At 48.8% G+C, this 26773-nt stretch overlaps 10 protein-coding genes and 1 non-coding gene across 11 annotated transcripts; 8 read left to right on the top strand and 3 right to left on the bottom strand.

Annotated features, from left to right (window-relative positions):
- Positions 1–524: 524 nt before the first annotated feature.
- On the top strand, positions 525–2268 carry FPRO_06986 (uncharacterized protein; the record flags this gene model as incomplete). Its single annotated transcript, XM_031228041.1, has 3 exons — positions 525–1180; positions 1242–1288; positions 1346–2268. The coding sequence occupies 3 exons, from the start codon at positions 525–527 to the stop codon at positions 2266–2268; spliced, it is 1626 nt and encodes a 541-aa protein (XP_031078416.1).
- A 746-nt stretch (positions 2269–3014) lies between these two features.
- FPRO_06987 (putative exopolygalacturonase) lies at positions 3015–4738 on the top strand (the record flags this gene model as incomplete). Its single annotated transcript, XM_031228038.1, has 7 exons — positions 3015–3347; positions 3398–3525; positions 3573–3611; positions 3666–4005; positions 4050–4136; positions 4182–4255; positions 4306–4738. The coding sequence occupies 7 exons, from the start codon at positions 3015–3017 to the stop codon at positions 4736–4738; spliced, it is 1434 nt and encodes a 477-aa protein (XP_031078415.1).
- A 101-nt stretch (positions 4739–4839) lies between these two features.
- Positions 4840–7428, bottom strand: FPRO_06988 (uncharacterized protein; the record flags this gene model as incomplete). The annotated part of the gene is made up of 1 exon (XM_031228037.1): positions 4840–7428. One exon carries the CDS (start codon positions 7426–7428, stop codon positions 4840–4842), a length of 2589 nt encoding a protein of 862 aa, XP_031078414.1.
- Positions 7429–10259: 2831 nt separating this feature from the next.
- FPRO_06989 (uncharacterized protein) lies at positions 10260–12131 on the top strand (the record flags this gene model as incomplete). Its single annotated transcript, XM_031228036.1, has 1 exon — positions 10260–12131. The coding sequence occupies one exon, from the start codon at positions 10260–10262 to the stop codon at positions 12129–12131; it is 1872 nt and encodes a 623-aa protein (XP_031078413.1).
- A 459-nt stretch (positions 12132–12590) lies between these two features.
- Positions 12591–12685, top strand: tRNA. Its single transcript has 2 exons — positions 12591–12626; positions 12650–12685. It is a non-coding gene; the product is annotated as a tRNA-Ala (tRNA).
- Positions 12686–12793: 108 nt separating this feature from the next.
- FPRO_06990 (related to dehydrogenases and related proteins) lies at positions 12794–14076 on the bottom strand (the record flags this gene model as incomplete). The annotated part of the gene is made up of 4 exons (XM_031228035.1): positions 12794–13135; positions 13183–13569; positions 13622–13728; positions 13776–14076. 4 exons carry the CDS (start codon positions 14074–14076, stop codon positions 12794–12796), a joined length of 1137 nt encoding a protein of 378 aa, XP_031078412.1.
- Positions 14077–14610: 534 nt separating this feature from the next.
- FPRO_06991 (uncharacterized protein) lies at positions 14611–15834 on the top strand (the record flags this gene model as incomplete). Its single annotated transcript, XM_031228034.1, has 3 exons — positions 14611–14659; positions 14706–15077; positions 15125–15834. 3 exons carry the CDS (start codon positions 14611–14613, stop codon positions 15832–15834), a joined length of 1131 nt encoding a protein of 376 aa, XP_031078411.1.
- A 455-nt stretch (positions 15835–16289) lies between these two features.
- On the top strand, positions 16290–17579 carry FPRO_06992 (uncharacterized protein; the record flags this gene model as incomplete). The annotated part of the gene is made up of 1 exon (XM_031228033.1): positions 16290–17579. The coding sequence occupies one exon, from the start codon at positions 16290–16292 to the stop codon at positions 17577–17579; it is 1290 nt and encodes a 429-aa protein (XP_031078410.1).
- A 1033-nt stretch (positions 17580–18612) lies between these two features.
- On the top strand, positions 18613–20856 carry FPRO_06993 (uncharacterized protein; the record flags this gene model as incomplete). Its single annotated transcript, XM_031228032.1, has 6 exons — positions 18613–19053; positions 19106–19336; positions 19384–19450; positions 19502–20340; positions 20394–20447; positions 20494–20856. 6 exons carry the CDS (start codon positions 18613–18615, stop codon positions 20854–20856), a joined length of 1995 nt encoding a protein of 664 aa, XP_031078409.1.
- Positions 20857–21409: 553 nt separating this feature from the next.
- Positions 21410–23115, top strand: FPRO_06994 (uncharacterized protein; the record flags this gene model as incomplete). The annotated part of the gene is made up of 5 exons (XM_031228031.1): positions 21410–21637; positions 21688–21830; positions 21881–22046; positions 22094–22266; positions 22317–23115. 5 exons carry the CDS (start codon positions 21410–21412, stop codon positions 23113–23115), a joined length of 1509 nt encoding a protein of 502 aa, XP_031078408.1.
- A 325-nt stretch (positions 23116–23440) lies between these two features.
- Positions 23441–25417, bottom strand: FPRO_06995 (uncharacterized protein; the record flags this gene model as incomplete). The annotated part of the gene is made up of 6 exons (XM_031228030.1): positions 23441–24326; positions 24385–24634; positions 24683–25004; positions 25053–25159; positions 25214–25282; positions 25369–25417. The coding sequence occupies 6 exons, from the start codon at positions 25415–25417 to the stop codon at positions 23441–23443; spliced, it is 1683 nt and encodes a 560-aa protein (XP_031078407.1).
- Between the last annotated feature and the right edge of the window lie 1356 nt (positions 25418–26773).

The raw sequence follows: 26773 nt of genomic DNA, 5'->3' as shown, positions 1-26773 counted from the left end.
AAAGTCGTCTGCTTGCGGTACCGGCAGTCTGTTCCGGCAACCTCCTCGGTTTCTTACTCCTGCGAAGACGCGGCTTCACTTGTGACTACTCATACATTTAGCCACTTGGTTCGGGCTCGGAGTACTCCCTCACTCTTTCCCCGAAATGCCGGAGGTGCCGGCCGGTGATGGATGCGCTACCCCGCAGCGCGATCGACCCTCGATGCCCTCGGCCCCTCCCCCGCAACATCGCCATTTAGTCTCTGGAGTGTGGAGCGGACAACCCGCCCTCCATGCCATGACTTTGGCCTCAGACAAGTCCCGAGAGTATCACCAGGAGGATAATGCGGGGCAGAGAACACTTGTCGGTAGCTTCTGACGGTAAATAAGGGTGACCTGAATCGAATCGCTTACTACTACATAAAGACCCTTATCTTTATGAGCAGAAGGGTCGAATCAACCCATCATTCTCTACATTACCTCGCTATAGGTGAAACATCCATACTAATTCTCAGCCAACTAACAGTTTATTCCACCTCGAAGCAATGTCATCCTCCCCGAAAGTCCTTCCACCGGGCATTGGACCTTCGGAGCATCGCCAATTCTTCGATGAACTTGCCAAGGTCGTGGGCGATGAAAACATCTCACGCGATGCATCAACAGGCGCTTTAGTTGGTCCTCATCAGCAACAAAGCTACGGCGATCCATACGCCATTGCCAATCAAGATCAGCACTTGCCTAGTGGTGCCGTTCGACCGGCATCTGTACAGGAGTTACAGCAGGTTCTACGACTGGCAAACGAACTCTCAGTCCCTCTGTGGACGGTGTCCCGCGGTAGAAATCTTGGCTATGGTGGTTCGGCACCTGCTGTGGCGGGGAGTGTGGTTCTTGACTTGCATCGAATGAACCGCATAGTGGAGGTCAACGAGGCGGATGCGTATGCCATTGTCGAGCCGGGAGTGTCTTTTTTTGACCTCTATGAAGAGATCAAACGTCGTGATCTCGCGCTCTGGCCGTCTTGTGCCGCCATCGGATGGGGATCTGTCGTAGGTAACACGCTGGACCACGGCTTCGGTTATACACCCGACGGAGTGCACACAGAGGCGCAGTGCGGCATGGAGGTTGTACTTCCTACAGGCGAGCTTTTGCGTACTGGAATGGGTGCTATGACTGACAGTCGGCTCTTTCCTCTTTACAAAGCGTGAGTTATTAGTCCTCGGCTGATGTCACCTAATCCATACAAAGTGCTGAGCGTTCTTTAGGGGATTTGGGCCAAGCGTAGATGGTCTTTTCTACCAATCAAACCTAGGTCAGCTTTTCTTTTCCAAAGAGGCATTAAATGAGAGAATACTAAATCATCCATCAGGCGTGGTTACCAAACTAGGCATCCATATCACCCCGGCACCCGAGGCGTATACCGCTTGTGAGCTTAGCGTACCAAACGAGACAGACCTCCCCCAACTCGTAGAGCTCCTTGCCAGTCTTCAACGACGGGGCGTAGTCACCAATCACCCCTCCATTTCTAATGTTTTCCGCCAGGCTATACTGTCCCCGAACGAGGCTGTTAAAGCAAAGCTGGCAACGCATTTTGGTCCTGGCAAGGCCGTCCCGGAGAGCGTTCTGGATGAGCTAAAGTCTAACCAATGCTGGGGATTCTGGAGAGCCGAGTTCGGTCTGCAAGGCGACGCGGACGTGGTGCCGGCCCTGGAGAGTTCACTGCGTCGAGCCATGGCCAAGATTCCTGGAGCTCGGCTTGAAACTCGGCAGTTTGGTGGTACCCCAGGAGAGTTCCTTCGGGCAGACAAAGTCGAAACCAGAGGTATCCCCCATAATGGTGTTCCGACGCTGGAGGCACTGTCACTGATGGACTATCGCCTTGCGGCCGGAAGCGGACATACAGACTTCGCCCCAGTCCTCCCTACATCAGGCCCTGAATTGCTCGAATGGTACCTTGCAGCAAAGGAGATGGTCTCCGAAGCCAAGTTCGACTTCTTTGCCGATTTCCATGCTTACTCTCGATACATCATTCCAATTATTTTGATAGTATACACCCCTGAGGAGAAGGAACGGGCGAAGGAACTCTGCCAGAAGCTGATTGATGATGCTTTTCATCGAGGGCTGACTACCTATCGAACTCACGTTGAGTTCATGGACCAAATCAGAAGTCACTTCTCGTACAAGGAGCATGCCCTTGCCAAGCTTGTTGATAGCTTCAAGGCCACTATGGATCCCAAAAACATTTTGTCGCCTGGAAAATCGGGCATTGCACGTGCTAAACAGAAGATTTAGTGTTGAGATAGGTTCGTAGTAACTTGTCAACTGAGATTCTTTATTTTTGCATAAATCATTCGTGACCCAGCTTGAAATTTCCAAAGTGTATGAGGGAGCAAATGAAGTATAAATGAAGCAGCAGTTCAATCAGCTGTCATCAGCTAGAGGCTTGAAAATCCAGAAAGAAACAAAACTTAAAAAACCAATGACAGGATAAGAGAACAGTGAGCTTAAGTAATATGCACGTCTTTCTATGCCCTGTGCTAGCATTTTAGAGTTTAGGGTAAGCATTCTCAAGGGCTCGGAAAACCGTGCTCTCGGGGAGGAAACATGGTTTTCCGACCGTAGAACATAAGAAGCAGAACAGACTACTACATATGTTGAAAGTCCGTCCAGCGGCAAATGATGAGTTTCCTGTAATGCAAGGACGATGATCAGCCGGAGTTCATGGTTCCACCAATCAGATTCTCTGGAGACTTGAATAACCCCGCCTTAGAGTGATGGCTTTTCCGGCTTGGCATTGAAGAACTTGGGTACGATCGAAGGTTTGGGGGTTGAAAAATCGAGGTTGAATTTAGTTAAAAGATCTATGAGCATGAGACCGTCGGTGAACTGGTAATGATAACCCGAAGCATTGGGGTGAAGTAGACCGCAAACATGTCGAAGGTATAAAAAATAGTTAGACCCATGATGATCACAACTAGGGTCTGAAGTCCCTCAAATACACATTTTGGATACCATCGAAGGTCTCCCATCACTCAGCCATGCGGGGTTTCCAGAATATCTTCGTTCTTGGGGCGCTATTTCTCACGACTGCTAATGCCGTGTCTCTTCCGGCTGGAGTACCTCGCGATATCTCAGAGTTCAGAGACAAGCATCCCTACGCTCCACCTAAGCATGAACACCGTAAAATCTTTCGAATTCGTGCGTCTAATAATGACACAGACGATGTGGCGGATGAGTTTGAGAAGGGCGTACGCAAAGCAAATGGCGGAGGTACTTTGCATCTAGCCAAGGGCAAGACATATGTCATTGGTAAAGCTCTAGACTTGACTGGCCTGGAGGATATACACATCCACTTAGAGGGCGAGATTAGAGTAAGTATCTGTGATTTGTTCCGCAGCGGCGATTTCTCTGACAGACCTAGTTTACGGATGACGTTGAGTACTGGCAAGAAAATGCCTGGTACCACCCATTTCAGAAATCGATCATGTTCTGGAAGTGGGGAGGAAAAGACATTAAAATCTACGGCAATGGTGTGATCGAAGGTCAAGGGTTCGCCAGCCTCGTCCGTACTTATGATTGAAGACTGACGCCATTAGACAACGGTGGTGGAATGAATTCGAATCTGGAACCGGCTCGTATGTGCATCTCCAATATCGAACGAATTATTAATACAAGCTTACGATCCACAGCATTTTGAACCCCGACAACAAATATTACCGCCCAATTCTCTTCTACGCCGAGAACACGACTAATCTCGATATCTCGGGTATACATCTCAAAGACTCGCCTTGCTGGAATAACTTCATAGTCAGCTCCAAGAATATCAAGTACACAGACGTCGTAGCGACTGCTCTTTCAAACAACGGAAGTATCATCCCCAAGAATACTGATTTCATGAACACCATGAATACCTCGACTGTTCGGATAGAGAGAACCTGGGTGAACATCGACGACGACTGTTTCTCTCCGAAGCCGAACAGTTCAGATCTTTATGTTAATACCATGTATTGTAACGGCACGCATGGACAGGTCAGTACTAGAACGTGTTGAAGATAGTACGCTGACCGTAATAGTCCATGGGCTCGCTTGGCCAGTACAAGGGCGAGGTATCTAATGTCTACGACGTGCACATTGAGAATGTGTGGATGATGAACGGGGATGTAAGTGTCAAGCTCTTCTTTAGCGACTGTAACTGATTCTTGTAGTACTCGGCAGCTCGTATCAAGGTTTGGGCTGGTGAAGAAACGGGTACAGGATTCGTCAACAACGTAACCTTCAAGTAAGTCTCCCCAAGAATATCACGAACGGCTTTCGCTCAACGGATAACAGAAACTTCTGGGTCGCGCGAATGGACTACGGCATCTTTCTCGACTCATGCTACTTCAACATCTCATCAGAAGAATGTAACGCTCACCCATCGGGTATGCAAATTACCAACATACACTTTGAGAACTTTACTGGGTACACATCTGGTGTTTATGGCAACGCTGTTGCAAGGCTCTCCTGCTCAGCTGCTGAAGATGCTGTTTGTGCAAACATCACTGTCAAAGACTTCAATATCGAGACGCCATGTGGGGGACAGCCCGTAATTATTTGTGATGGGATGCACGGTGATATCGGCGTTGATTGTGTGCCGTTTGATAGTGATGAGGCCAAAGTGGCACTGAAGGCAAAATGTACTACTCCAATGGTAGCTATTGACACGGATCCTTGGGGCAGTGGACTCATTGAGAAAAAGAAAGGAGTATTTCATCCAGAGTAGAGGTTGAAATTTGGAATATCTTCCATACGCTATGGTAATGTGAAACGGCTGGATGGACCACGATTGATATTCACTAAATGCTAATTCCTACTCAGACTCTTTCAAACAGTAAACTCATGGTACCCCGATCCAACAGTCTTCGCCTTCTGTGTACCCGGCAACGTAACCTTCGCCTTTGTATTTGGCGGAACTCTAACCTTGAGATGAAACTTCCCATTTGTCACAGTCCAATCGGTTGAGATGGTTCCATACTGACTAACATAAGTTGCACTTGCGTGAGAAAGATTACCGCCAGGAATAGGTGCAATAGCAACAGTCTTGTACCCTGGCTCCAAAGGTGCGATTCCTCCAATGTACTGATGCATCCAATTGGCAACCGACCCAAAAGAGTAGTGGTTGAAGCTGGTCATCTCACCGGGATTAATGGTGCCATTGGGTAGCATACTATCCCATCGCTCCCAGGTGGTTGTGCCGCCCATGACAACTTGGTATAGCCAAGACGGAACCTTCTCCTGGAGGAGCATGTGGTAGAAGACGTCTGTCGAATTGATGTCTGAGAGTGCAAACCCAAGTTGAGATGTTCCTGCAAAGCCTGTACCAACAAGATAGTCGTTGTTCTTGATGATGTCTCGCAGGGTGTCGGCGGCTGTCTGCTTCTGCTTGTCATCCTTGAGAAGGTCGAAAGCCAGAGATAGAGCGTACGCCGTCTGAGTTCGGTTAACCAACTTGCCGCCGGGAGCCCAGGAACTCTGGAACTGGCGTTTGAGATCAGAGTGTTGAGTTTGGTATTTCTTGGCGAGTTTCGAATTACCAAGAGCTCCGGTGATCTGAGATAGGGTCTCGGTCATCTTGATCAAGTACGCATCCGAAACCAAATGCTTGTCTGTCGTCGCAGCACCAGGGTCGTCTGGAGGTGCAAGAGGGTCGAGCCAATCACCGAACTGAAAGGAACTGCGGTTCCAAAGACCGACATCATTTCGAGAGATGCCAGTATCGATCCAGTTCTGAGCCTGAGGGAGCTGTTCCTGGAGCAGTGCCTTATCACCGAAGGATTGATAGATGTGCCATGGATTACCAACCACAACGTCTCCCCATACTGATGCCGGCTTGGGAGGTTTGTCCAGAAACCAAGGAATTGAGGGGACATACATTGGCGGGACCATTTGGTTCTGGGACATCTCGGACCAGATATCCTTGTGCCAGGCTTTCCAGAAAGCTGATGTGTCATAGAGGTAGTTCGATGTAGGGCAGAAGGCGTGGGCATCACCAGTCCAGCCAAGACGCTCATCTCGCTGGGGGCAGTCGGTTGGAATGCTTAGGAAGTTTCCCTTCATGGACCAGCGAACGTTGGAGTGGAACTTGTTGAGAAGAGGGTTGGAGCAGTTGAAGTAACCAGTTTCTTGCAGATCTGTATGAACCACAATAGCCCTGACGCTGTTCGCATCCAGGGGGGTTTCTTTAGGCCAGCCATCAAGTTCAGCGTAGCGAAACCCGTGAAATGTGAACTTGGGCTCCCACTCAATGGGTCCTTTACCACTGAGAGTAAGGTAGTCTTCAGCCTTGGCTAGTCGGAGAGGGCGAAGGGCCAGTTCGCCATCCTCCAGAACCTCAGCGTGTCTTAGTCGAATAGTCGTGCTCTTGGGGCCATCGACGTTCAATCGAAGCCACCCAACGAGGTTCTGTCCAAAATCGACAAGCTGCTTGCCAGAAGGGGATTTGAAGAAGCGCTGTGGCTTGACTTCTTCAACGCGTCGGACAGGCGGCTGCTCGGCAGGAACAAGCTCGCCATCTAGAGACGGCAGAAGACGGGTATCGGACCAAGAAGAACCCTTGAAGCCAGGCTTGGACCATCCCTTGATATCGGCTTCAAGAGTTGCATTGTACTTGTCTCCATCGTAGATCTCACCGGCGGTAGCAGGGCCAAAGCTTGACTTCCAAGTGGTATCGGTGACGACCTTGACTGTCTTTCCACTCTTGGACTTGACGTGGAGCTGTGCTAGTAGGCCAGTAGAGTTGCCGTAGATGTTTCGCTGGCCACCTGCGAATCCCAGTCGTCCAGCATACCAGCCTTCACCGACAAGTGCGCCTATCCCGTTGGAACCTGGGGTGAGGAGTTTGGTCACATCATAAGTGTCATAGACGTGACGATGGTGGAAAGATTGCCAGCCAGGGGCTAAGACACTGTCTCCAACCCGCTTGCCATTGATCTCCACTTCGTAAATGCCTAGAGCAGTGATGTAAAGCCTAGCCGAGGCAATATCATCAGGAAGTTTGAACTCCCTGCGGAAGTAGACAGGGCGTTTAGGCGCATTGACATCGACCTTGATCGTCGAAGCGATGGGCTTCACGTTCTCCCAGCTCTTCTTAAAGAGTCCTGTCTCGACAGAGACCCAGTCTGACCAGGGCGTCGAAGGCTGCTTTGAACGGCCGTGAGCACGGACCCTGACGGAGACAGGTTGGGCTTCTTCGAGTGGAGTATCGGGCCAGGGCTGGTAAAGAGAGTCGGAGGATTTGGAGGAGAAAGATTTGGGTTTGTCGCTGACGCTGCGAGTGACTTGGATGTCATAAGAGCTCTGTTCCCAATCAGGAGCATCACCTTCAAATCTCCATGAGATTCTAGGTGCTGTCTCTGCGATTCCCAGGGGTGAGCTATAGTGCTCAAAAGAGACCCGAGCGATTGAAAGAGCCATCTTTGCTGAGCTTGCTCGGCAATCAAGCCAACATTTAAGTCCCTTGGTCCCTCATTTTATAAACATTTACGAGCATACACTAATCCCTTTCGATGGGAAAGTATTCGGTCCTTCACAAGTACCGAGGTCTATTGATCATCACCGGAAATGCCATCCTTAGCCTTCTCGCTGATTGATACCCCGAGACTTTTCGATCATCTTGACCAAGTGTTACATTGCGGGGAAGACTAGATTAAAACGGCTGGGGTAAAACGCGGGGAAATTGAGATGGACATCTCATGACGGGTCAGGGTTTGTCATCGCTGTAACATAACCCGTCGATCTGAAAACATACACCGTCATCGACTCATGATTACTGTCGTCGCCAAATACCCCGAAGAGCTTCAACTCCTTCACCTGTTTCTCTGAATAGTATACAATGATAATATGAGGAAGGCCTGCCCTTTAGTATCGCGTTGAATTTTGAATATTCAATCAATTTGCCTGTTTGCGATGATATATGGCATTGAGCGACGTGCTTGCAAGCCGGCCTTTCCATAGTGGGCCCACAACCGCCGTAGCTCACGAATTGTCCTCGGACTTTCCGGAACACGGCATCGGAAAACCCGGGCTTACTTGCAACCTCATTGGCATCTCCACATCAATCACCACTTTCTGGCCTTTTTTGGTCAAGGTTCAGAGATGCCCGAAGATAGTTATTTACCTAAGGATAAAATATTGCATGGAGGCCCATATAAATTTAAGTTTGATAAATGCTCATAGAATCTGCAAAGAACTTTGTGTATCACAACCACATCAAACATTGCCACGCATCATAACCACAAAGTATGGCCTTCATCTCATTGAAAACTAGAGCACAAATATTTACCAATACTAAAACCCTCCAAAGATATCGCTAAATGTTTCGCTATGCCTAAGAAAGCCTAGAGATATTAAATCAAGACTGTAAGCCAAGATTAACGAGGCCGCACAAACAAATACAACTGAAACATAACCCCTTCGCCCTACATGTCCACAGAAGGTCCTAGCAAGAGGAGATCCGAGAAACTCAAATCTATAATGTCTTCCACAGATGCCGTCTCCGACAGTCCACTATTCCAGCCTGCTCCTTGTACGCAGTAAGCTGTCGTATACACAACTCAAAGCTAACGCTCAACTCTTAAGAATGGGAACAATCATATCTCTCACTAATTCACCTAGTTCCTGTTGATATAACTCACATATGTCCGTTTCAATCACCAGACATTATTCCGCCGTGAGGATGGTTATTGTCACCATCTTTCCTTCTAACCTGGTTAGTTCTTCGCTTCATTCGTCTCGTCAGCTATATATCTATTGTACTTTTTCTTTTCTACGTGATTCACAAAGCAACTCGATCATTCCAAAGGAAAAGACCCTGGAATTGAGAAGGTCATGGAGACTAGAGTGAAAGTTCTCATTGGCTCGTCCGGGCCGTAAATAACTATATTGCCATCATAGACCTTAAATATGCTTACACTTTAACCTTTTGTATCGATTTATCGAATGATGTGCTGACTCACCTCGCGAACCTCAGAGACCCGAACCTTGAGGGCCTTATTACTCCTTGATCCATGGAAATGGCGACAACGGAAGTAGAATCGGCCGCATATTCTATCTGTCACATCAAAAGCTGCAACAGGTCATCTTCCACGTTCATCTCATGTCTGAAAGTATCGCAGGTCGCGTGAAAAGACTGCAATTTCTACATTCTCCTCGGATGTCTTTTTTAACCTCCACGGTCAAAAAGTAAGATAGCGAGCTGGACTTAATATGTAATCATGTTGCAGTGAGAGACCTATGGCTGATACTTTAAAATTACACTACGAAAGATAATTGGCTCCCCACCGAGATGTGATGTGCATGTCTTCATTACAGTTTTAAACTCAGAACGCCACGAGAAAATTTGCAGTGGGTGCCTACATCTTTGACCTTGATGCCTTGATTTAAGACGTGCTGTGGATTATACGTTCCCAACCTCTCAGCTCATGTAAGCAGATTCTCTGAAGACGCTCTTCATCAAAGTTCGTGGGAGCCCTAACCTGGGGATCAGTGAAACTGAAGTGATACAATATTTAAAGGGCGTTGACCTGCCTCTGATTGAGGTATTAAGGGGTCCGGCAAAGGATTCTGTGCTGCTGTACCTCCTCTCTTGGATAATTTTCAGTCACACACTAGCAAAGCTGGTCTTGTTGGTCTGCAGGTGGTCTATCACAGCACGGTATTACTTATGTTGTTCTGACTCAAAATAGCCTGTTGCCGAATGATATCACCACCAGCAGCAACACAAGCCATCTCCAATATTTCGAATCCTCTGTGTTGATGTTCCACTAGAACCTGTCCGATTGAAGATGCGAGTTTCATTGTTCGGTTTCAAACAAATGTATTACATCTCAATTGAGTCGCTTCAGCTTCGGTTGGATCGGAAATGACACCAAAAATATTTATGCGGGGCGAGTTGCGCAGAGCTTTGATGATCAGCACAAGTGTATGACAAGCGCAGAAAAACATAAAATCAGTCACGATACGCGCACAAATCTTAACAAAAAGGCATATCCGTTATCAAGCTTCAGCACTTCGTATAAAAATTGCTTGTGCCCTCTGTTATGGAGAAATAATCTTTCACCTTTTTTCATGACACAGCGAATATATTTAACCTTCAACTGAGGATATCACTTATCATATCATCAACACCCCTGACAGGTATGGGCTGAACTGTCATACAATATTGGATTTGATCTAAGTGATGAAGAATCATTTCCATTTACAGACTCTATTCAACAACACCACCGCCCCCAACGCACTGCAAGCTCATGAAGCGAGCTGCTTGCCGCCATGACAACTCTCCTGAGGACAACAAGGATGATTCAGAGAAACGACCGAGCATGGAACAAGATCAGATCGGGATACATCAGCTGTCTTCTTGCAGACCTGGGCCTCGGCCTCCTACTCCACCTCTCCAACAGGATGATTTCCCCGATTATCCAACTTACACGTTGTATGGGGTGGATGTTCCGATGCCCAAGAAAGCCGCTGACCTTCCATACCAACCTCTACCGTCTCCACCTGAAATAACCTATGCCTCATCCACATGCAGCGAGCATGTCTTCTCAAGCACAGATTCCAATCTTGGCTCTCCGCCCCAGAGCCCTATTTCAAGCACCACAGGCTTCGAGGAGGAACCTCTGTCAATCAGACAGCGAAGGCACCATGCAGAGTGTTCCTCGCATAGCCCTCTCTCGGTATCCGTTCAAAACTGTTCAGAGTCTGATGTCAGTTCCCTTTCATCAGAGAACTCTCGGGTTCCTGCCTCCTCTTGCCCCAATTCCTCCTTTGTCTCTGGACAACAGAGCATTTCCCCCCTTGATATGGACACCTGGTCCAATAGCGCGTCGTCTGATATCAAGCGTGGAGACTCCGCTGTTCTCCGGAAACAGCTGTGCCGTGCGATTAAGACCACTCCTCTTCCCAGCCCACAGGACCGTAAAATGGGTTGGCTCATGTCCTCATGTACCCCTGAACATGATGTCGGCCTGAAACCCCTGAAATACCAAACTGCCATGTACACAGCTATGGAGACTGAACCTTGCGACTTCGGTCCCAGGAGTCCGAGTATCGCGAGCTTGCCAGAGTGCATTCGGGTCACAATCATGACCTTCTGCAGGGATCCGAAAGACCTTCTCTCTCTGATCAGTTCATCGCCAGTGTTTCTTCAGCCTTTTTCCTGGAACCGTCATTATATCGTCAGCCATATCACCAAGAGAATGAGGTTTCGCTTCGGTGGCGATATGCCCCACAGCTGTCTGATGGCAGCGCGGCTCCGTAATATGGAATCTAAGAGTGTTGTCGAGAGTCCTGAAGATCTAAAGGCCATTATGAATATATCTATCAAGCAAATGTTGAAATTCTCTCCTAGAGGGCCTTTACTCCATTCGTCATATAGTCTTCGACTCCTCAAGTTCATTTCAGACACCCTTGGCACGGCAGAAAAAGTGATGATAAGCTACGCGCATCACGCATGGGTAAATAACCTCGGATCGTCTCTTAATGCGAGAAGTCTCGCTCTATCTAGAACTGAAAGGAAAAGGTTTATGGACGCAATCTGTCTGTACGATGCTTACTGCACGGCTTTCTTCTCTGAGTATGCCATTTCATCTGACGGTGACAACACCCTGCGGCAGAGCTTCCTTGAAGAAGATGGCATACCAAGCGAAATCATTACGCGATTCTATAGCATTGCACTTTTCCTCAACCACTCCTATCATCGTTGGATAAGTGCCGGCATTGAAAAGCGATATCATGGCCTTTCCTTCAGGGGCCGAAATTATACCTTTTGTCTTCCGTCAGAAGAACACATCGGCCAGCTTGTCAACCACTTTGTTTGTAGCGGGCCAAGCGTTTTTCGAATGCTGCAAGATATGGGACGTTTGGAACGCAACGATTTTCTTTTGAAGTTGCTTGGCCGCTGCAAGATGGACGCAGAATATCACCAGAAAATCACGACCGCGCAAGGCAGAGGAGACAAACGGGTTTGGGCATATCGCGAGATAATGGCGGCCCTTACCAGGCAAGAGGTACAAACAGCCCAACACTTTTGGGACCCAGCTGTTGTCGGGAGTATGAAAACTGCTTGTCATCGCTCGCCCTCGGCTGGGCTACCCTTGCGAGGCAGGCCTGGCGCCTAGTCTTACTCAACTCTCTTTCATCACCTGGGTTTTACACAGGCCGTCTTATTGCGCATCTTGAAAATTATAAAACCACTAATTAATAATTAATAATACCTATTCCTGGTACTCAATTTTGCCAGATTATCATAAACCTCATGCATTTTTAACCTGGAGCACTCACAGCTCGTGCCTAGGATAGTTAGAAAAGCTGGAAGACTCGTGTGCTTTGACTGTCGGCAGTGATTCATGTAGCTAAGTCACCAGATACGTCTCTTTCGTTCTGTGAATGACATGCTGTCCGATGGCTGATACTTAATAATGCATGCTCAGAGTTGACTTTCTGGTGCACACCAACCGTAAGCCAGCTTTTTGTAGAATGCCCCAATTTTGAACAGGAAATGCGTTGTCAATAAGTGCAAGCTTGGTCAGGCGAACCTCAGTTGCATTACCGTGGCGTTATTCAACAAATCCCATTCCGGGCGAATGGTTTAGTGGTATAATACTCCCTTAGCATGATTCAGTCTTCTGAAGAAATCTGGGAGTGGTCCAGGGTTCGATTCCCTGTTCGTCCAACTTAGGCGATTAAATCCCGCTATTGTCCCCTCTTTTTGCATCGCTAATTCAGTGATGTTGGTGGACCGTGTTCTTTTTATTGACTAGGTAAGCACTTTTCATTCATTTTATGACCAAGAAACCGTGGCACCTTTTTGGTGCGATTCCCTCGCAAGCTCAATGACCCTTAGACCATCCCGTGATTGCGTTGGCTTCACTTCCAATTCTGCCTTGCCATTAATTGCATCAGCGACGTTCTCATACAATCCCATCCATCGGCCCGCAAAACTTGGATATCGCCCAGTATACTTCTTGATCTCAGGGTCGTACTTCTGCACCTTGCCGTCGAACTCTTCGTAAGTCGTGAGAATACCCCGCAGTTCATCAGACTCCACACCAAAGCCTTCATCAAGCGGCTTGAGACCAGCAGCGATGCCGTCTTCTGTTGCACAAAAGCTATGTTTTTGGAACTAAGAGATGTCAGTCGAACATCTGCAATATCTGAACTGATTCTTACCTTCATGAAAGAACCCTTCGTTCCGCGAACGAGCTGTTTCAATTGCTGTGCCATTGGCGTCGTCACAGCTGTCTTGACTGTGACCAGTAGATCTTTCTGCGCACCATCATACTGTAGAATAATGGTAAAAGAGTCTTCAACTTCACTCTCTGCGTCCCGTTGGACGCGAAAGAACCCAGTCACAGACTTGGGGCGGCCAAAGAGAACAAGCGCCTGGTCGATGCTGTGCGTACCTAGGCCAAAGGCCATGCCAGAGCCTGGAGTGTACTTGGCTCCTATTTTGGACAGCCATGGTGGTGACTCAAAGTCATAGTGGAATTCTGCTTCTTTGATATCGCCTAGTGCACCTTTGTTAATGAGGTGGTGAAGGGTCTGAAAGTCTGCATCCTGTGACATGATTAAAATTCGATTTAGAAGAAACCAAGCTCGAAGCGCTTACCCATCGCCGGTTTTGAAAGCAAGTAAGGATGAGACCCTTCTCTTCACCCAGTTTGATCACCCTGTCCGCCTCTTCAGCCGAAACAGCAAAAGGCTTATCCACAATCACTAGGTCTCACGTTAGTTTCATCCCAGCCCTGAAGAAGGCTGCTCACCATGCTTGCCCGCGTTAAGCGCTTGCTCTGCAAAAGATGCGTGGGTATCATGCTGTGTAGCGACAACTACAAACTGGATATTATTGTCGGCGAAGAACTCATCAGCTGTGCGATAATGCCTGATGTGAGGAAAGTCAACTGTGCAGTGAGAGCCCTTCTCTGCGGACGACGGATCGGCTGGTGCTTCTTTTCTCTGAAGAATAGCGATAACTTCGTAGTCTGGAATAGAAGTGATAAACGGTAAGTGAAAGCTCTTGGCTGAGTTGCCGTAGCCTACGACACCAACTTTGATAGGAGCCATGATCCAGAAGCTGTTTATAATAAGTTTAATTTGAGAAATACACGAGACCTCTTTTATCTGATCGATCGCTGTGGTTTTATCTAACGTTGACTTACAAATCAACTTCCCTTTTTTGCCGCATCTTGTTATTCACCCGGCTAACTATAGCGTCATTGATCGATTGTCCCCGCATCGATTTTATCCTTGGTGGAGCGGAGATGGTATCATGACACAACCCCGCTCTTCGGGGAGTATCGGTGATAGATCCGCTACTCCGCGAGAGACATTAAAATGCCAAGAAAGGTCTCAAATATTCGGTCTTAACGGTCAGCAAGCTATCAAACTCCGAGATCGGCTGAGTTAATGGATAAGATCGTCTGAAATGCTGAACATCTCAAGGCTTTGAACACCCACTGCCGTACTTCGGGGACCACTATCCCGAGTAAACCAGTATTTGCGGGTCCCGCAAATCTACCTTATATCGACCGCACACTTCCATATCGCACATTTCTGAGACTCTGAATACCTGAAGGATTTTTAACATCATCTTTTGAAATGGCCAGCTCAGCAGGCTCTCTACAACACCTGCGATGGGGCATCCTAGGTACGATTCGCGTCTATTTCACCTCCAGAGCTAACCGTCCATCCAGGCACAGGATGGGTCTCCTCAATGTTTCTCCGCGACCTCCTCACCACGCGTCCCGACGCCAAAGCAGCGCACGCAATCACAGCCATCGGATCCTCTTCTATCGAGAAAGGCACTTTATTCGTGGAGAAGCTCTGGGAGAAAGCACCCGATAAGCCAAAGCCCCAAGTCTACGCAGATTATCAGGGTGTTTATGACGATCCAAACGTGGATATTGTGTACATCGGAACGCCGCACTCACTGCATAGAAAGAATTGCCTTGATGCTATCGCAGCGGGCAAACATATTCTATGCGAGAAGCCTTTTACGATTAATGCGAAGGAAGCGAAGGACATTGTTGATGCGGCGAGGCAAAAGGGCGTTTTTGTCATGGAGGGTTTGTTCAGCCCCGCGCTTGTTTGACTGCATGCTAATGTTTGTTAGCTGCCTGGGTGAGGTTCTGTTCACTTTTTGAGGCGCTACATGAAGAAATCATCGTCAAGAAGTCCATCGGTGAAGTGCAGCGACTTTCCATTGACTTTGGAAACAAGTTTGATCTTAGCAGCTTGCCTGACAATCATCGTCTCAAAGACCCCGCCCTTGGTGGCGGAGCTTTGCTTGATATCGGCTTCTACACACTAACGTTTGCTTCGATCATTCTTGGTGACTGGAAGGCTGGAAAAGATCATCCGAAACCGACGAAGGTTCTATCGTGTCTTGATATTGTGGATGGCATCGACGCAGCGAATACGGTCATTCTCGAATACCCCTCGGCCAACGGAGGCGTCAAAACAGGAGTCTGTACCTCAAGTTTCCGATACAGAGGGCCCGATGAATTCGGCTACATCCAAGGTACAAACGGAAGTATCACGCTGTTTGGTCCCGCAGTCAGCGTCCCCGGTGGATTCCGCGTCACTGAGGGAGAGCGCCCGGGACCTCCTGCAGCCGATACCAGAGCCACGCGCGTGTTCAACGTGGAGCGCCACGAGGGAACGTTGGGCTTCTACTGGGAAGCTGATGCTGTCGCACAGGATATTGCGGCGGGAAAGACGGAGAGTGATGTTATTCCGTTGGACGAGACGATTCGTTTGATGCAGTTGATGGATGAGATTAGAGCTGCAAATGGGCTGAAGTATCCGCAGGATGAGAATTAGGGAGGCATCGTAACCTGAAGTGTGAGGCAATCAATTATACGGGCATTTAGTCACTCACCGTCGGGACAAATAAAGTTGCACCCAATTAAATCCAATGGGGGCTGAGTTCCTCCATTCACCGACCTCACGCGACCACAAACAGCAGCAAACTTGAGTACATCAGAGTTTTCGCTTCGGCCGTGACAAACCGACAATGATTGAATCTGTTTGTTCAAACAGATGCAGATGCATACATGATGCACTGTCACTGTCACTGTCGCAAACATGCAGTCCATGTTGACTGAGTCACCCGCCGAAAGCAGCTGCCCATCGCAAATGCCTTATCTCGACCATGATTCCTTCCATTCTTCATTTTTCTCTCCTCCATCGCCGCCTCGTTTTTTGAACACGCCAGCGAAACTTGATCTTGAACCCGATTGATATTTGCTTCTTGATTCTGCCTCTTGCGCGCGACGATGCCGACCTCAGGATCCGGCGCCTCCCTTCTCGCCGACGTTTACTTGGAAGACTGCAATCTTGGCTTCACCCCGCGATGGGAGTTCCAGCCTGATCTTGACAAGATGAGAATGACGATTCAAGCGCTTTTTAATAGTGATAACGTCCACATCAAGCATTTTGCCGAAGGTTGCTTCAACAAGCTCTACGAAGTTCAGGTCAACGATCAGGCACCGCTGTTGCTCCGCGTTGCGCTCCCTGTCGATCCGCAGAACAAGACCATGAGCGAAGTTGCTACGATCCAATGGGTCTCCACGATCACGGACCTTCCGATCCCGAAGGTCATTCATTACGATGCGTCGCGCGCTTCTCCTGTCACTTACGAATGGATCTTAATGAGCAAGCTTCCCGGCGCGCGGATGCAGGATACATGGCGGCATCTTACCCTCCCCCAGAAAACAGACACAGTTAGCCAGATCGCATCTTTCATATCCTCTCTCTTTCGCGAGAAATTCACGAGTATTGGCAACATCTGCCCTCCCGTATACGCAAGCGAACTGCCGAGGCCCGGCCCAATTGTGTCGACTTGCTTCTTCTACGGCCTCATCAACAAATCCGACATTAACCGAGGGCCCTTTCGGAACAGCAGCGAGTGGTTTGCAGCGCGGCTTGAGGCGACCAAAAGAGACGCAACAGCGACCATGGCAAAATGGTGTGGAAAGGAAAACCTCAACTGTGATGCGGTCAAGGAGATCGATGATGCTGCACGGACATTTGGCATGGCCGAGAGATTGCTGCATCTGGTCCAGCGCATCTTTCCTTTTCATGCTGAAACAGAAACCACAGTTCTTTACCACGATGACTTGCATGGGAACAACATTCTTGTCGACAATACAGGCAACATCACAGGCATCGTCGATTGGGAATGTGTGTCCATCGTCCCTCTGTGGAAAGCCTGCGGCATCCCCCAATTCCTCTTTGAACAACCTCGATGGACTGAACCTGATCGCAGACGATACCGCCATAATGCGGACGGCGATATGTCCGAACTATACTACAAGCATTTACATCAGTACGAAACCACACGCTTGCGAGAGGTCTTCTTGGGAGAAATGGAGCGGCTTGACCCGCGCTGGATGGACATTCATAAGAAGACACAATTACTGAGAGACTTTGACTTTGCAGTGCAGTTTTGTGACGACGTCGCCGTTTTGAAGCATATCATCCAGTGGGCTGAGGCTGTGGAGGCTGGTGGCGATGTGCCGAGGATGTGGAACCTGCTATGGGCGAATGCGCTCAAGTGGTATTGAATATCCGTTCTTGAAGGTGCAAGCGCCAGGTAGCAACCAGTTGATACGAGAGCCCAAGACAGATCTTGTTTGTGTATATTAATTGAAATGCTATTCATCTTGATCACGACGGCGACCTCTGACACAGCCGAGATATAACCGCGTGACATTTCCCGCTTGCTACCTGTTCGTGCGACTGCTCGGAAGATAGCCTCTGCGCACTTGTCTTAGCCACTGCTGACTGGGCTTGAGCCGTTCGATCGCGATACAGACGTGAGACCGCCATTCTCACGTAAGAGCCTCGGACGCCGGATCGCAGCATCTCACCAACCTGAGTAAGCCTACTCCGATATCGACCACGGAACCATAAGTTCCCCACACTCACCGCTCAGAGAAATATTGTTATCAAGCCTATACCTCACGCCGGTATTAACGGGAACTCAACGGGCACGGCTTTCTCGAATACCCTATCTCAACCCATGACACCTCGTATTTGTCATGCTCAGCCTCAGTTTCTCAGCCGTAAGCAAGGGAGTGATTGGACTAACATCCGCCCTTATTCAATTGGTCAACTCCAAGCCTGACTGTGCCTAAAAAACGCCTCTGGGAGGTTGATTGGTCTCACCTAATTCATTACCAACTTGTACGACCGTTGGCGTAATCACGGGGTGAAGTTCTGCAAGGATGGCGTTGTGATTGTGCGCTGCGGTGAGACATGACGAAGTCTATTCATGTTAGTCATCTGTATAGATGACTCGGATTGGGTCGTTGGGTGAGATTATAGGTCCTAGGGCTGAAACATTTGAGTGCCAAGACCATGATCCTTGACCAGCTGGACTCGTATCGTAGAGTTGCTTGAAATTGGGAACATGATTGGATTCAATGACTATGACGGGAACTTATGTATGTGATTGCCGTCATAAGCCTGCATATTCTCGATAACAAGATTGTCATGACCGCGTGATGAGCTTGAACTAGGGCGAGGCGTTCTTATTTAAATCCCGTCTCACAAAGCACAGAGCCATCGGCCCCAAACCACTAAAACATTCTCAAAATGGCTCTCATCGAGCGAGTATGGCACGCCTGCGTCAGTATAGTCGCATGGCTAACCATGTGGCCCACCTCCCCTTCCACCTCATACCAACATCCTCTGCGCCCCAATCATCCTCACACTCACATTGAAGACCCCAGTCCTGGCTTCCCCATCTTTCATCCCCCGCCAGGTGACCATGAATTCCTCTGCGAGTACCCAGAAATGACAGGCTTCGTGCAATGTTCGATCCCAGAGAATCGAGAGTGCTGGCTTCGACATCCTGACGGGAGAGAGTTCAACATCCATACGAACTATGAGAACTTTGCGCCCAAGGGAATTATGAGGCATTATACACTTAATATTACGGAGAGTTGGTATAATGCTGATGGGCAGAACTTTACTGAGGCGAAGTTATTCAATGGGGAGTATCCTGGCCCTTGGCTTGAGGCTTGCTGGGGTGATGTGAGTTTACACCCTACTGCAGAGGCGCCTACGGCGACTAACCATAGTGTAGACGTTCAATATTACTGTCATCAACAGTATGAAGAGGAATGGCACAAGTATTCACTGGCATGGTATTCGTCAGAACCAGACCATGGATATGGACGGTGTCAACGGCATCACTCAGTGTCCTATTGCCCCAGGGGATAGCTTCAGCTATATCTTCAACACGACACAATACGGGACATCTTGGTATCATAGCCACTACTCTGTACAATATGCAGATGGTCTTCAAGGTCCGATCGTAAGTCATCCACAGCCTGTCCCATGCAGCATCCGCTAATGACTCAGACAATTCATGGCCCTCAATCTGCCCCTTATGATGCGACCAAGAGGCCACTGATCATGACAGATTGGTGTACGTTACTCCCAACTTATGTCCCATGACTCATACTGACCAAGAATTCAGCTCACGAGAGCGCATTCAGACTGCTCTTCCCTGGCTCCCAATTCTCCAACAAGACCATCCTTCTCAACGGCGCAGGCAACGTCTCTCACTACGGCTACACCCCAACTCTACCCATTCCCGACAATTATGAGTTATACTTCAACAAAACTCCAACAGATAAGCCAAGCCGTCCAAAGAGATACTTGCTCCGTCTGATCAATACTTCATTTGACTCTACGCTCGTCTTCTCCATTGATAACCACTGGCTCCAGATCGTCACTTCGGATTTTGTGCCCATTGAGCCATACTTCAACACCTCGGTGTTGATAGGTATCGGTCAAAGGTACAACGTTATCGTTGAAGCTAATCCCCTGGCTGGAGATGTCAATCAAATCCCAGATGATGGAAACTTCTGGATCAGGACTTGGGTCGCTGATGCATGCGGTATAGCCCCAGGAGGCGACGGCTATGAAAAGACAGGTATCCTGCGATACAACCACTCTGACAAAGCTCTTCCCTCATCTCAGCCTTGGGTCAACATTAGCAAAGCGTGCTCAGATGAGACGTATACTTCGCTTCGACCCAAGATTCCGTGGTATATCGGTCCAGCGGCCAATGCTCAAGCAGCGGACGGGAATGGTGAGCGGTTCAATGTTACTTTTGATCCAAACGCCAAGAACACGCCTGAGTTCCAGGAAGAGTACCCAGTCGCTACATTTGGTCTTCAAAGACCTGGTCAGAATTTTAGACCACTGCAGATTAACTACTCTGACCCTGTCATGTTTCATCTGGATGAGCCGAGGGACACTTATCCTCCGAAGTGGGTGGTGATTCCTGAGGATTATACTGAGAAAGAATGGGTATGTAGCAAGCGCCTCCAAATACTCTCAGGTAACATGATTAACCATCTTAGGTCTACTTTGTTCTCACGATAGAAGGCATTAGTGCTCGTACCGGCGCTCATCCAGTAAGCACCCAACCCAAGCCACATGACCCCCAACTAACCATATCAGATTCATCTTCACGGCCATGACTTCGCTCTTCTGCAACAAGAAGAGAACCAAACCTACGACCCCAGTAGACTCAACCTGAAGCTTGACAATCCACCAAGGCGTGATGTCGTCCTGCTACCCCGCAACGGCTTCGTAGTAATTGCGTTCAAGGCAGATAACCCCGGTATCTGGCTGATGCACTGTCATATTGCGCGCCACGCCTCTGAAGGTTTGGCTATGCAGGTTCTGGAAAGGCAGGGAGATGCGAATAAATTATTCCCTGCTGGCTCGCCGAATATGATTGAGGCGGAGAGGGTTTGTAAGGTTTGGGAGGCGTGGATGGATGGGGAGAAGGATTTCTTTGAGGGTGACTCTGGTATTTAGCGGTTGATAGACAGTAGTACACTTGGAAGTTGCGTACATGAACAATTTGGTTAATCTAGAAGGTTTCACGGGACTACATTCGTGGACAGGGTCATGAACCCCGAACAGGCAATGAGTAGCATGCCCAGCAATACGGGCAGAACACCGCTCTCAATCCACGTCATCCACGGCAGATGAACTTCTCCTCCCAAAGTCTCTCGGAATTCTCTGATTCGCTCGCCAAACATCTCCCAAGACGCTGGTGCTTTTCCGCCACGGCGCCATATCGGCTTTTGGCAATTCCACCAGCAGATCTGCTACTCTATCTACTTTTCCGTGCAAGCTCCTACCACTCTAATCCCAAGAGCACCAATCACAAGCGTTGTATCAAGCGTTACCATCGTCATTTGCCAACCTTGTTTTTAAACTACGCTGATCCCCCGCATCTCGTTACCCCGTGGGGGAGTCTTGGCGTGGGAGCCAATTTGCATAAAAACTGGCATCTGCTTCTGTCTTGACTCCAGAATCTTACAGAAACTCTTTACAATTATTAATTGAAAGGTTTTCACCGAAAATGGCGACTTCAATTGCCCAAAGTCCAGGTGGTCATGACCACAAACCCGATGACACAGCGCGCAACGAGCATATTGAACGTGCGCTTGACAACGTTGAGTCGAGACCAAACGATGACGCCATATTTTCCAAGTTTCCCAAGATGGACAAGGTAGATGAGTTTGGAGCGCATGCGAAAACGGACCCGAGAGAGATTGCGCTTGTTAAGAAATTGGATAAGTACATTCTTGTAAGCATTCCAATCCAGTGATTATTTGTTGGTTTTGACTGGTCACGTAGCCTATGCTATGGTTTATGTACCTATTCAACTACCTCGATCGCAATGCCCTCGTCAATGCTCGACTTAATAGTCTTGAGGAGGATCTCGGGCTTGTTGGGACGCAGTATAATACTTGCGTTTCGATTCTGTTTGTCGGGTACATGTAAGTTCAATTGCCATCAATTCCATAGAACTAGCAGCTAATGCATCCAGTGCCGGTCAAGTTCCAAGCAACATGCTCATCAATAGAGTCAAGCCATCTTGGTACATGGCTGGCTTCTGCCTCGCTTGGTCAGTCGTCAGTCTGGTGACTTTCTTGGCGAACAGCTACGGCAGCATGGTTGCGCTTCGTTTCATCCTCGGAGTGACCGAGGCACCAGTACGTATCGCAATCCAAACTTGAGAATTACGCCTGACCTTGCGCAGTTTTATCCTGGAGCTTTGTTCATTCTTAGCATGTTCTACACCCGCAAAGAACTCGCTGTCAGACTGGCCATCTTCTATACGGGTAACATGATAGCCAGTTCCTTTGCAGGACTTATCGCCGCTGGAGTCTTTGCCGGTCTTGACCAAAAGCATGGCCTGGCTGGTTGGCAATGGTACGTAGCGAATACAACATTCGTTCACAACGCTCACCATAATAAACCAGGCTCTTCATCATTCAAGGCGCCTTATCAATCCTTACCGCAATCCTAGCATTCATCTTCCTCCCAGACCATCCCCTCACCACCCGCTGGCTCTCAGAAGAGCAGCGACAGCTTGCATACAACCGCATCTACACCGACACAACAGACGCTCGTGAAAAGACGAGCGTATGGATTGGTCTCAAAGAATCTGCTTCTGATTGGCGAACATGGGCACTATGCCTCATGTATAATCTTCACCTCTCATCAGTCGGCTTCCAAAACTTCCTCCCAACTGTTATGAGGACCCTCACCGACAGCAACACCATCGCTTTAGTCCTAACGTGCCCGCCATATCTTCTCGCCGCTGGGATCGGAATCGCCATGGCGTGGACGTCAGGACGCTGGAATGAGCGCACGCTACACATCACCATCTGCAAATGCATTGTCATGGTCGGTTTCATCATCGCTGTTTCAACCCTGAACATTGCAGCCCGGATGTTCAGCATCTACCTCTTCGTCGGGTTCAGCTTTGGTATCAACAACATTATCCTTGCGTGGATCAGTGCAACTGTCGGCCAGACGAGCGAGAAAAAAGCCGTGTCTCTTGCGATTTGCAATACGTTTGGCAATTTGGCTCATGTTTATACGGCGTATTTGTGGCCTTCTTCTGATGAGCCGCGGTATACGACTGCTTGGGTTTCGAGCATTGCGTTTTCGCTTGGTGTTGTTGTTATTGCGTGGGGATTGAGGTTCCATTTGAAGCACTTGAACAAGAAGACGAGGAGGGATCATCCCGAGGTTACGAACTTTTATGTTTATTGAAGACTTGGCGTCGTGAACATAGTGCATATTGTGCATATTGTGCAACCCAGCGGGTGGAGACTGATAGTTATGCATCGTCCACAAATAATGTCGGGATTTATCCGGGAATGGCCTTTTGCAAACCAAGTCGGGGATTTATCTTATCTCATCTCAGTGACGTCAGGGTTGGCACGAGACGCGAGAAGAAGCCATGAAGCAGAGAGACGTGACTCAAGGGAACAAGCCGATCACACCGCATCTAGATGGATCCACGTAGTAAAACACCAACTCCATGCTCAATTCTAAAACGCAACGCTATACTGAAATCTATGATGCTATGCTAATTCTAAACCATATATTGAATCGTCCGTCTCTGCCGTCTCTTCTCCTGCTCCTCCCTCTCCCTCTCATCATCCTCTGACGAATGATCCCCAGAAAACACAGCGAACTCATTCCTCGCCAAAACAGCAGGTGGAATCTCACCAGGCAGTATTCCGTTCTCATCGACAGGCCTGCTGAAGCGATTGAACGCGATGAAATTGTCTTCATCAGCGGCGATCGCGTTGACGGGCGTCGCTGAGGTGAATGACTTGCGGCGGATGGAAATGGCGTCGTCTTGGATGGGCTCAACGCCTCTCTTGCGGTAGACAAAGTCTAGAAGAGGAATTGAAAGGCCGTGCACAACGATGGAGAAGAAGACGAGGAAGTAGATGACTGGACCGAGAGCTGCCAGAAGATCGCGCTCCTCTTGGTCTGCGTCTTCGGGATGAGGAAACAAGTGCTTCATGTGCTCAAGGTAGAAAACGGCGCCGACACCAATAGGTCCGAAATAACCCATGAATAGCGCCTCCTTATAATCCTTGACAACAGCAGGCATGGCCTTGTACAGTAGCAAAATGGCCGGGATGCGTCGGAACGCAAGGACCATGAAGCCAAGAGCGATAAGTCTGGGCAGTGTAACGCCAGTGCCGTCGGGGTCATGGAATGACTCCCAGGGAAGAACTATTCCGATAAACATGAAACCGCCAAAGTTGAGCAGAACGTCGATGCAGTGGTTGACTTCGTCATGGCGGCGATGCGTCTCGGCGAGGAATTCGCCGTCCCAGTTGAGCATGTTGCCTGCGACGGTGCAGGCGACGAGATCGTTTGTGCCGATGGCGCCTGTCGTGCCGATGATGAAGAGGCCGAGAGCTGCGGGGAAAAGAAGGTAAGATTCTTCATCGACCCATCCTCTGTGAGTTGTATTGTCAGCATGTCTAGTTAATTCTTGATGGATCGATTGAGACTTACCGACGCATCGCGTGCTTGATGGCCTTGCATGAGGTGAAACCGACAACAGCGCCGTAGGCAATACCCATGGCGACGTAGTAGAGCCAAGTCTCAACAACCCAGTTCTTCATGGCTTCACCAATGCCACCACCAAGACGTCCAACTTCTTCACTGGCGCGTACAGCAAGGTGCGCGGCCTCAGCACCGCTTTGCTCAGGATGCTCGTATGCATGTCGCATCAGGTAGACGGCAAGCATGAGAAACGGGAAGCCTATGCTCGTCAGTTACTCGGTCAATCATTGCGACAAGACAAACATACCGAATCCATCGTTGGCACCAGCCTCAGATGAAATGATCTCTCGGAGGTGTCGAGGAACATACTTGTCAGCAAAAGGACCCTTCGCAACAGCTTGTGAGAGCACTGGGTCGGTGCATGTAACGCATGATGCAAGGGCCAGTGCAGCGAGAAGACTAAGCTTGGGAACGGTGGCTAGAATGCAGCCGGTCGTCAAAAGCCACATGAGAGTCATGATTGGCAGCAGGCACATGAGCAACTCTTTCCAGCGAGTCACGTTGTACTTTGCCGGCAGCGAGTAACCAGCGATGACGAGCTGAACACCAATGACAACTCGCATCAGACCCTATAGAGGTCAGCTACAGGGCATTTTAGCAGTGTCAGTGTCACTTACCAGAGCAATGTCTTCAGTCTGGCCAGGCTCTGCCGAACCCCACCTCTCACTATCGAGAAACTTGGCTGAGACGGGTCCGAGAATGATGCCAAACACCATCGCAGGCACTACACGCCAACGCCATCAGTTACAATCAAGAAAGGGTGGTTAATACAACTTACAGGCCTCTCCAAGGTACCATGACTGCTTGATCTTGACAGAAATGATACCGTACAATGCCATGAAGCCACCTGCGAAAACTCTGTCAGAATGCCAAGGTCCGCCAAGATCTGGGCAAATCACAACCAAGAAATGCCCAGGAAGGAATCGTACTGACCCAAGACTCCCAACACGATGTTGAGCTCACTGAGGTTGAGGACCGGCATTTTGGCGTCAAGGATGTATGCAGAATCACGTAACTAAATGTTTGGATTCAGAAGTATATAGTCTTCAGGTCTGCCGGTTTCTTGGTACAATTATCTGAAGAAGTACGAGTTGGCGAGGTGTTGCTGAAGGTGCTGTAGGCTTGATGACGGAGAGGATTTGAGTAGGATGTGTACCAGACACTATCCAAAGAAAAGTCAACAAGCCCTTCGAGTACGAAAGCTCTGTAATAGCGAGTATGTTCCTCACCAACAGAACATAAGAGGCAAACAAAAAGGAAAAGGCAGCGCAAAGTCAGGTGAGGTCAAAAGTAAGAATTTCTACAATAGTGGCGTTTAGGACACAGTATGTAGGGCGCAGAAAGCTTTTTGTACAAAGAAGAATGCGGGGGAGAGAAAAGCTAGATATCAAGTTTAAAGCTAGGGACGGGAAAATGCCTCAGACTCTCTTTCTAAACAAAAGCCAAGGTTTTATTGACGGCAGAGAACAAGGGGAGATGATGAGAGACAGTACTAAAACATGAGATCTGCGTGGGTGATTCAAGCTGGTCAAAGCTACCCAGGGCGGAAACTAAAAACAGGATATCGAAGGAGGTTGTAAGCCAAGACAGAGAGCAGGTGTTCAAGTGCTCCACTACCGCCGCGGAAGAAGGCGAGGGAAAGCCTGTCCACAAGCTCCGAGGGAAGGAATACACGCCACCTGCCATTATGTCAGGCGCTTTTTCCGCTCCGAGAGTAGAAGCTGCGGGATTTCTGATCCGGATGACGATATCTAGCTGAATCGTCCGCGTTTACAAATGGGCCTAAGCTTGAGGCTGAACGCTTACGACGATTCGATCATCTCTTCTAACGCGTAATGTTTTTAATCAGCCTCAGCATTTGTTGTAATCAAGATTAAAAAAAGAAACAGCTACCGCTCAGATAAATAAGATCGACAGTGGAAAAGAAAAGAGAACGAGGGATGGGGAGACACAGGCCGCTTCACAGTCGTAAGCCCCAAACGGTGGCCAAGTGCACCAAGACCTTGGCTGTATCTGGGTGCACTTGGCTGTAAGAATGATTCGGCCAAAGCGAATCATGAGCATATGAGGGAATGGCCAAGTCACCTGGCCAAGATATTACAAAAGGGGGCGGCTTTCTTGGCTCGAGGTTGGCGGAGTATTGAGATTGGCGCTTGGCGCTTGGCGGCTACTTGGCGTTTAAGGTTATTTGTTAAGCATGCTCGCGTTATGCTTATTTAAAGTGGGCTTGTGGTGCCGCCAAGCAGAGCGCACCAACAAAGAATGCGAGGGCGAGCAGGTGATGTTATGGGAAAGTCGGGAGACGCGGAGGCCGGTGAGCTTGGCTGCTGATTATGTG

The sequence above is a fragment of the Fusarium proliferatum genome (genome assembly GCF_900067095.1).
Source record: "Fusarium proliferatum ET1 genome assembly, contig: FPRO_scaffold003, whole genome shotgun sequence".
Taxonomy (NCBI): domain Eukaryota; kingdom Fungi; phylum Ascomycota; class Sordariomycetes; order Hypocreales; family Nectriaceae; genus Fusarium; species Fusarium proliferatum.
The sequence above is the reverse complement of the archived record's forward strand: the minus strand, read 5'-3'. Positions and strand labels throughout refer to the sequence as shown.